General features: G+C 33.6%; 2 protein-coding genes across 2 annotated transcripts in view; both read left to right on the top strand.

Annotated features, from left to right (window-relative positions):
* LOC107677218 (cAMP-responsive element modulator-like) overlaps window positions 1-1,605 on the top strand; it is a 4,373-nt gene extending 2,768 nt beyond the window's left edge. The window contains exons 2-3 of the mRNA XM_016472031.1: window positions 505-655; window positions 1,161-1,605. Coding sequence (XP_016327517.1) covers window positions 505-655; window positions 1,161-1,305 — 296 coding nt within the window. The 3' untranslated portion in view covers window positions 1,306-1,605. The remainder of the gene's footprint in view (window positions 1-504; window positions 656-1,160) is intronic.
* Window positions 1,606-3,169: 1,564 nt separating this feature from the next.
* Window positions 3,170-9,886, top strand: part of LOC107677279 (copine-3-like) — an 11,954-nt gene continuing 5,237 nt past the window's right edge. The window contains exons 1-10 of the mRNA XM_016472129.1: window positions 3,170-3,399; window positions 5,970-6,110; window positions 6,200-6,379; window positions 6,472-6,546; window positions 7,139-7,210; window positions 7,297-7,377; window positions 7,514-7,603; window positions 9,043-9,141; window positions 9,231-9,317; window positions 9,406-9,465. Coding sequence (XP_016327615.1) covers window positions 5,979-6,110; window positions 6,200-6,379; window positions 6,472-6,546; window positions 7,139-7,210; window positions 7,297-7,377; window positions 7,514-7,603; window positions 9,043-9,141; window positions 9,231-9,317; window positions 9,406-9,465 — 876 coding nt within the window. The 5' untranslated portion in view covers window positions 3,170-3,399; window positions 5,970-5,978. The remainder of the gene's footprint in view (window positions 3,400-5,969; window positions 6,111-6,199; window positions 6,380-6,471; window positions 6,547-7,138; window positions 7,211-7,296; window positions 7,378-7,513; window positions 7,604-9,042; window positions 9,142-9,230; window positions 9,318-9,405; window positions 9,466-9,886) is intronic.

Raw genomic sequence — 9,886 nt, 5'->3', positions numbered from 1 at the left:
TTCTTTCTTTCTTTCTTCTTTCTTTCTTTCTTTCTTTCTTTCTTTCTTTCTCTTTTAGTTAGTTACTAGTGCAGTAAGTAATAACTCACTCAATTTATTGGCAGCAAAAAGCTTTTGGACACTTCTTTTTGTAAAAATGTATTGTTTGCTATCATAGCATCACTATAACGCCCAGAACAGCCATAACAATTTCCACAATATCAGCTTCCTCTAAAAGTCACTGATTAAATATTGCAGATGTGGGGCTCAACAATAAAGATGACCTGGGATCAATGTGAGAAAGTTTTGTGCTAGTTGGTTGAACAGTTTTATTATTTTGTAAAGAACACTTACAAGTTTATTGAAAATGATATATATAAAAAAAATAAAATAAAATGGCCCTGACTGGGCCAGCAGAAAAAAATCCTTGTTACCTGTGATGGAAACACAAAATATGCAGTAAATGTTCTGTAAAATAATGTATTTGAAAAGATCTCTGTAAATGAATGTGTTGTGTTTTTGCAGCCACCACTGGAGGTATGTCTGCATATCAGATTTCCTCTCCCGTATCTGGCCTTTCCCAGGTGATGGACGGCTCTCCCGGTTCTCTGCCCAGCCCTCAGCAGCTGACTGAGGAAGCATCACGCAAGAGGGAACTCCGACTTATGAAAAACAGGTAATGCCCAGCCGCACTTCCCCATTCCAGAATTACCACTGCATTCTGTAGCCTAAGAGCATGAAATCATTATAACAGCTCATTTCAGTCTGTCTTGGCATGTTGCTTGGTCATCCCCTCACTTCTTTCACCACCTGAGGTCTCACATGTTCTTCAGTTGCATCCATTCGTCTGCTTTCAACTTCTGATGCAGTCAAAGGCTTGTATTCTTTGCTTGTAGCCTATCACTGCGTCATGCTTGAGCATGAAAGTTAAGTCTCAGTGTGTGGAGCATGTTCTAAAAGCTTTCTTTGTTTCATGACGACGCTTCGAATGGAAAAACCAAGCTTGTGGAATCATTTGCGTTGTACATGCAACTAAAAAATCACTCATTCACAGCTCAAGTTCTCCTGTTTTGGACACGATGATGCTCTGAAGTTCTGACTTGCTTGAAGTGGGACCTGTAAACACAATGTAAGATTTACAGTATTTAACACTCACAGAGCTTCTCTGTTGTTGCTTCCAGGGAAGCTGCCCGGGAATGTCGCCGGAAGAAGAAAGAATATGTCAAATGTCTCGAGAACCGAGTTGCCGTGCTTGAAAAACAAAACAAGACGCTTATTGAAGAACTCAAGGCTCTTAAAGACCTATACTGTCACAAAACCGAATAACAACAGTCCACTGCAAATCAAAACACGAAAGACTATACCGTTTATAGAGCAAACGTGCTTTTCACGTAATGTCTAGCCACCTCGTAATAATCAGAAAAGGTGCATGGTCTGTGACGTCCCATGTGCGAAAGGTGGTGATGTGTGCATGTGTGTACGCTGGAGGCCCAAGTGCTCCAGAGCCAGTCAATGTGGTGTGTTGCCCGTGTTGCTTGTGCTTTTTGCAGGACGGCGGCCAAAGAGTACAGACGCAGGAAGAAGGACTATGTGCGGAGCTTAGAGATGCGCATGGCCATCATTGAAAACCAGAAGCAGAAAATGACAGAAGAGTTGGACAGTCTAAGACAAATGTGCACTGGAAAATCCGATTCATTTTAATGGCACAATAGACTGCAGCCATCTGTTTTGATTCTGTTTTACTGTAAAATATTGTTGTCATATGTGTGTTTTATATCTTCTGTGAAAATTGAACACTAGACCAGCACTGCCTATGCTCATTAGTTGCTTGTGCTTTTTGCAGGACGGCGGCCAAAGAGTACAGACGCAGGAAGAAGGACTATGTGCGGAGCTTAGAGATGCGCATGGCCATCATTGAAAACCAGAAGCAGAAAATGACAGAAGAGTTGGACAGTCTAAGACAAATGTGCACTGGAAAATCCGATTCATTTTAATGGCACAATAGACTGCAGCCATCTGTTTTGATTCTGTTTTACTGTAAAATATTGTTGTCATGTGTGTTTTATATCTTCTGTGAAAACTGAACAGTAGACCAGCACTGCCTATGCTCATTAGGCTTTTTTGAAGATTTTATATTGACAATTGGATTTAATATTTCAAATATTTGCTGTCAGACTATCTACTTTAAGAGAAATATTTAATTTAATATCAAAGGACTGCTTATATGAGTCATTCACAAACACACCAGCTCCAAAACTGATATGAACATAGCTACTGTATATACTTAGTGTAATAAATATAGGATAAACAGATATGTGTTGTATATACAAAGTGTTTTTGTATTTATGGCATATTAATTGTAACTAAATATATTAAATCTTATATTAGATAATTGTTTGTTACAAATATATTCTTGAATCCTTCCTGGTGGTTTTTCAAGTGGCACAGTCCTTCAGTGTCCATTGAGAATGTCAACTGTCACCACAGCACAGCACAGCACAGTTTCATGTTGTATTTATGGCATATTAATTGTAACTAAATATATTAAATCTTATATTAGATAATTGTTTGTTACAAATATATTCTTGAATCCTTCCTGGTGGGTTTTCAAGTGGCACAGTCCTTCAGTGTCCATTGAGAATGTCAACTGTCAGCACAGCACAGCACAGTTTCATGGTTATCTTTAGCTTCTGTTTAAATAAACTGATCTAGCTCTCCATTTGATGGCGTTTTGTCGTTAATGCTTTTTATGTTGAGAGATTTATGGTAGGAAATGTTTCACAGTGCAGTTATTAATCCCTGTGAGTTAATTTTTTGTAATACAGAATTACTTTTAAATGTTCGCTCTGTATTTCATGCTCCCTTTTAAGACATTTCGACTAATAGAATAACGTCAATTAGTTGATTCTGACTGAACATAGCTAAATATATGTATATACTCTTTATATTGATCGCTTTAGCATTTTAGCACATGAAATTGTGTATTTTGAGTTCTTACTCAAGAGGCCGGTTATTAAAACATTTTAAAATGGTTTAGATTAACCATATGTTCATTTAAGTTATGAAATGTAACAAATCATTTCGAAATGTTCAAAATAAAAGTACAGATACAATTTAACAGCCAAAACAAACAATCTGTGGAGACACTCCCACCGGTTGTGGCTGTCAAGAGTAGTTTCGTAATCTAGTGCGCATGCGCTGTATACCGTCAGAGGGGCGAAGCAACGGCCTTCCCTCAAGAACGGATTAAAACAGGCGCTTTACATTAGATTCTGGAGACTTTGTTGTTATTTATGACAACATTTATAACAACAAGCTTCACAACATCGAGGAGACTGAAACACAAGGAAAAATAAACCAAACTGAACCGAAACTAGTAACACAGTTACGCTGTCAGACACCGACTACTGACTACTCGAGGTAAGATATTCAGACTATTTTTATGGCATAAAATCGAGATCCTTAAGTTACAGTGTTGCTGTAGTTAACACAATTATTTCCATAGCCGTATGAGTATAGCCAACGGCATAGCAGATGATGACGTCACGGTAAAGATGCGTCAAGCTGAACATTAGGGAACTTTCATTTTGTGTCGAAATGTTGTTATGTAGCTGATATATGCACCTTCTGTAAAAAAGAAAGGGAAGATATTTGTCATGTATTTTTCTCATGTAATGTTCCATCACTTTTCTGGAAAGATTTGAGTTCCTATTTTTTTTTCTAAAGCTAATATGAACTGTAATTTACACATTAAGGATGTTGTTTGCTTTTTTGAAAACCAAAACAGATCTTTAGAATCTACTGTTAACTTTCTCATCCTTGTGGCAAAATTCTATTTTCACAAACAAAGGTTTCGTAAGAAAATACCTACTTTTATAGATTTCGTATGTGAAGTAGAACATTTAATCAAATCACTAAGAGTAATTAATAACAAAAAATGTATTTATTTTTTGAAGAGATATGATGAGATCTTTCATGTACCATGATTAATACTTTTTTTTTTAATCCTCTTTTCTTTATTTGTTCTGTTCCTGCCTTTCTTTATGTTCATGTAAAAGCTATTTAAATGCAAAAAAAAAAAACATTAGGGAAATTTCCATATGTATTCCATATACATATTTCTATATGTATAGGTTTCTGCATAGCTCAATGCTAATAATAACAATTTATTATACTGTGTTATTTATAATTTGCTGTTTGTTACTGCAACAAAACTTACCAGGGTAATACCATATTTATTTTGGATATGTGCCAGTTATTGTTTACAGTACATGCCCGTGGTATTTTGGGAAGTACCTTGGCGTTTATGTACATACCATGGTACACAAATATGCTAATTATTTAGTACTTAGTATTTAGAAAAACATTGTGTTTTATTACCATTTGATGCTACCCTACTTTCAATATGGGTAAATAACTTCAATAAATGCCATTTCACTTAATAACCACCTATTAAATGTCTAACATGGGATGACAGCACTGATAATAAGTCAAGTTTTCCATTCAAGAGTCTCCATTGTTCCTCCCACACAGAATTGCACAGTGATTCCTCACACACCTCCTCTCGTGCTCAAGGTTTCTGTTTAAATGACTGTAGCCTACCTACAGCTCATTCTGCTCAAGCGCACACACACCCTTCTGCATGAAAACAACACCTATCAATCACACTACTGTATAACTCACACTTAAAGTAAGATTATACACTAAAAATATATTTTTTATTATGATTATATGCATAGTACAAGTATAACTGGTTAGCCACTTAAATAAACTGATATAATGATAACACTACAATAAGGTTCCATTTGTTCACATAAACTAACAATGAAAAATACTTCTGAAGAATTTATTAAACTCAGTTAATGTTAATTTCAACATTTACTAATACATTTTTCAAATCAAAGGTTTTATCTGCTAAAATTATTTAAACAACCCGAGATAACACAAACTAAAATTAATGAGATTAATAAGCACTGTATCAAATGTATTGTTCATTTTAGTTAATGCATTAACTAATGCTAACTAATGAGACCTTGTTGTAAAGTGTTGCCATTATAAAATATTTAATATCTCTATTTAGTAAGATTTGTACATTTTTTTAAGTCTCTTACTCTCACCAAGGCTGCATTTATCTGGTCAAAAATACAAAAAATAAATGCATTAACTAATGCTAACTAATGAGACCTTGTTGTAAAGTGTTGCCATTATAATTACATTTATTTGTTTGAATTCATTCCAGGTGATGTGGAGCTTAAAATTGTATTGTATAAAATATATAATGTAGAGATAACCCTAATAGGCTGAATATATACATATTCAATAGACTCATATACACAACATACACTAATTTAAATAAATTAATTGCCTTAGAGAGACTTAAGTAATCTGTGTGAACAGTTATGTTGCAACTAGTTGCAAGTTGACTTAAGATGTGCAATTACAATAGTACTGTATTCAGTTGTTCATTTAAATTAAATAGGCTTTAAAAAAACAAACAAAAATCAGTTTATTATTATTTGTATTTTTATTAAACTACTATTCATAATGAAACAACATCAGCAACACTAAAAAAAGCCATTATTGATTCTGAACTAAACACATTAGTCATTATTTACAGTAGCTACAGAACCGGTCGGATTCAATCAGAATGTGTTCTGACAAGTTAGGTTGATTAAACCAATAAGTAGCGTGGGAAACTAAAACTTACTCTGTCACATTATTTTCAACCAGTACAGGTGCTAACAACTAGCCCTAATAAATTAAATCAATATATCTGTCTGTATATATAAATACATATTGCAGTTTGGCCTATTTAAATAGTAGTTACAGAGGCCACAGCATGCAATGCTATCAAGCACAAAGAGAAATACAGAAACCACTGGATTGTTCCTAATATGACTGTCTACCAGTTGGAAATGCTGTTATTTCAAATGCTTTCAGTTCTCATGGCACATTCATCAAGTTTCCATGTAATGTTTCCATGTAAACAGATCAGTCCAATGGCAGTTTCGTGTGTGACCAAGGTGGAGCTGACAGTCTCCTGTGAAAACCTGCTGGACACGGATGTGGGGTCCAAATCTGACCCACTGTGTGTCCTGCTCATGAACACATCTGGAAACCAGTGGTTTGAGGTTAGTTCAACTGTTGTTTGTTGTGCATACTGTTCAAATGTATATGTGAAAATGCTTGTTTTGGAATCTGAAAGTGTTTTGTTTCGTAGGTCGATCGCACTGACAGGGTTAAGAACTGCTTAAGCCCAAAATTTGCCAAGAAGTTTGTTGTCGATTACTACTTTGAGGTCGTTCAGAAGCTCAGATTCGGCCTTTACGATATTGATAATAAAACCATTGATTTGAGCGATGATGACTTCCTGGGCGAGTTCGAGTGCTCATTGGGTCAGGTAAGACAACCAAAGATCCAAAACATCCATGTTTTGAATTCATTTTTCCTGCATGATTGTCTGATGTGTTTTTTTTTTATATTTCTACACAGATTGTTTCTAGTAGCAAGCTGACTAGACCTTTGGTGCTGAAGAACAAGAAACCTGCAGGAAAGGGAACGATTACGGTGAAAGTCCATGATATTTCACATCATATTTACTTTAGATGTGGTTGCTTGAGAATAATATTTGTCCATAAAGTTGTTGTGGCATAAAGAACATCAGCTTATTGTGGATGGTGATGGACTTATATATATAAAATACAGTTTTAATATATATATATATATATATATATATATATATATATATATAATTATATAATATTTAATATCTCTATTTAGTAAGATTTGTACATTTTTTTAAGTCTCTTACTCTCACCAAGGCTGCATTTATCTGGTCAAAAATACAAAAAATATTGTAAAAACAGTAATATTGTGAAATATTATTACAATTTAAAATAACTGCTTTTTTTTCACGATTACTAATAACTAATTTTTTTCATGATTCTTTGATGACTAGATAAAAAAATAGCATTTATTTAAAATATAAATATTTAATAACATTTACTGTCACTTTTGGTCAATTTAATACATCCTTGCTCAATAAAACAGTTATAAAATATTGATCACCACTTTAAGATGTCTGTCAACTGATTAGAATCAAGAATGCACTATTGCCGTGTTATAACAGCAGATATTTGTATATTTATATTCACTTCAGATCAGTGCAGAGGAAATCAAGGACAACAGAGTTGTGAATTTTGAGGCGGAGGCTAGAAAACTGGACAATAAGGTAAGCCATGAGATGTGAGTTTGTGAATTTGCTTTACTTTTATACTGTGAAATGCATTCAGTGTCTAAATTTGGGTTTCCTTGCAGGATTTATTTGGAAAATCAGACCCCTACCTGGAATTTTACAGGCAGACGGAAACCGGCTGGCAGCTTGCTCACAGAACTGAGGTGCATTGTGTGTTGTGTGTTTGCATGTAGATGTGGAGTATTAGCTACAACAGAGGGTGCTTAAAGATAAATGAAGGTCTTACAGAATTATTATTTTTGGGTGAACTATCCCTTTAATGGCTATCTTTCATACCAGGTGGTGAAGAATAACTTGAATCCTTGCTGGAGGCCTTTTAAAATCCCTCTACGATCTCTCTGTGCAGGAGACATGGAGAAACCAATCAAGGTAGAGTCTGTGTTCATTGGTTGTTCTAAAAAGTTATTTTATAACATTAAAAAGCAAGTGTCATATAAAAGGCTGGCCTCTTGGATGAACAATCCGTAATTGTTGAGGCTTCATTGTAGAAGCTATAAAACTCTGGCTTTGCTTTGGCTTGGTAGTCAGAAGGGTTTTTTGGTGGCTTACAATCAGTGTTCATGACTTATTGTTATTTTTCTTGCAAAAGCATCTTAAAGGGAAACTCACTGTTGGGGAAAGAGCAGGTATTTTTCATCAGAACGGCTGTTTCATTTGTAATTAAATGTATGTTTGTCACTGAATAGCTGCTGGTTTGTCCTTCATATATCAGTAGACAGGAGCTATTCTGTCGAAATTGTTTCCTGAATGAGGTCATTGTCAACCATTTTCATGTGTTGAACTCTAGCTTGATGAAAGGGGCATGCAGATTTGCTGATATTACAATGAAAACAAAGTTATTTTAACAGAATATATAAAAATATAAAATAAATGAATAACAAACATATATCAAATAATTGTTTAAAAATAATAATAATTAAAAATAAATAAATTGTAACTTTTAAATTTAATATAATTCATTGTGATTATAGAAATGTTTTTTACTTATAAAAATATATATTTTTATTTATTTTGTATTACATATTAAAGACAGTTACTGTACATTTCAGTTCAGGGTACTGTTAATTACTGTATTTCAGCAATAAGTCATGGAGTACAAACTAAAATGTTAAATTGTATATTATTAATAAATTGTATATTATTAATTATAATTATGTAAATGTTTTATTTTACTTATAAAATGATATATTTTTATTTCTTTTGCATTACACATTAACCAGAGTTGCTGTAAATCAAATAATATAACTGAGTTCAGAATACTATTAATTACTGTATTTCAGTGGTAAGTCATGGAGTACAAATGATAATTTTAAATTGTATGTAATTAATTGTAATTTTTAAATGTTTTATTTTACTTAAAAAGTTCAAGATGTTTTTAGTTTTTCTGCATTACACCTAAAACAGAGTGAATATAACTGAGTTCAGAATACTGTTAATTACTGTATTTCAAATTATGCTGTTTTCTCAGAAAGACTCACTGTCCTAGTGAAGGATTCCGAGAACACACTGCTGCTAGAATGTTCTTTGACAACAGGTTTCTTCATATATCTAACCTTATGAAATGTGTGCAGTGGAGATGGCAGGGTGTGCAACATCTTTCATTCATCTACTCATTTAGAGTTCTCAAGTTTGGTGTGCTATTTTTGTGGTGTCTTACAAATTTTTCAATGAAGAGACCCATAGACCTGTGCTATGGTTTTTCATTTGGTGGACTTTTTTGCATGACCTTTCTAAATTCCCCTCTATTTTACCCTTCAATCTCATTCACTCCAGATTACTTCATGCTGTATTTTTCAACCCTCTTTTAGGTTGAATGTTACGATTATGACAGCGATGGATCTCATGATTTGATAGGGAGTTTTGAGACCAATATGAAGCGTCTACAAGAGGCCTCTCGCAGCGCTCCGGTGAGATGATCCTCAACACACTTTTGATTTCAGTACCTGATGAATGTGTGAATGTTTCTGAACTAAAGATGCTGATTTGTGTCCTGCAGGCCGAGTTTGAGTGTATAAACAGTAAGAAGAAACAGAAGAAGAAAAATTATAAGAACTCTGGAGTAGTGAGTGTGAAAGTTTGTCAGGTACTGTGTCACATAAACACACCTGTCTGATTTCATTCTCAACATTCAATGCAAACGTTTCTGGACTTGGTTGTATTTGCTGTCTCAGATTACCAAGGAATACACCTTTCTGGACTACATCATGGGAGGCTGCCAGATAAATTTCACTGTAAGTTCCAACATTCAGCTGTAAAGTCTAACTTTAGCTAGGCAGCTTCTCTGGCCCCGTTTGCACTTGGTATTAACATCTGTGGGTTGCTATGTGTTTATTTTCCCATAAATATATTTTTAAAATGTAATTTATTTTCCAAATGCAATATATGTATAATGATAATATATATAGTATAATATATATATTATAAAAAGTATTCTAAAATTATTAGACATAGCAAGTGTGCCTTTCACAAGTGTGAATTTCCTTCATGTTGGAGCAATATTTTATTATATTTATATTATAAAAACTATTATAATTTTCTAAATTTATTATAAAAACAACAATAATACAAAATAAAATAAATGTTATATTTACAATAAAATGAATACATTTATGTATGGATTATGTATTTATTTATTTAATTTATTATATATTA

This window comes from Sinocyclocheilus anshuiensis, unplaced genomic scaffold (assembly GCF_001515605.1).
Source record: "Sinocyclocheilus anshuiensis isolate Anshui unplaced genomic scaffold, SAMN03320099.WGS_v1.1 scaffold392, whole genome shotgun sequence".
Lineage (NCBI taxonomy): Eukaryota > Metazoa > Chordata > Actinopteri > Cypriniformes > Cyprinidae > Sinocyclocheilus > Sinocyclocheilus anshuiensis.
Note: the sequence above shows the minus strand (reverse complement) of the source record. Positions and strands in the feature narration are given on the sequence as shown.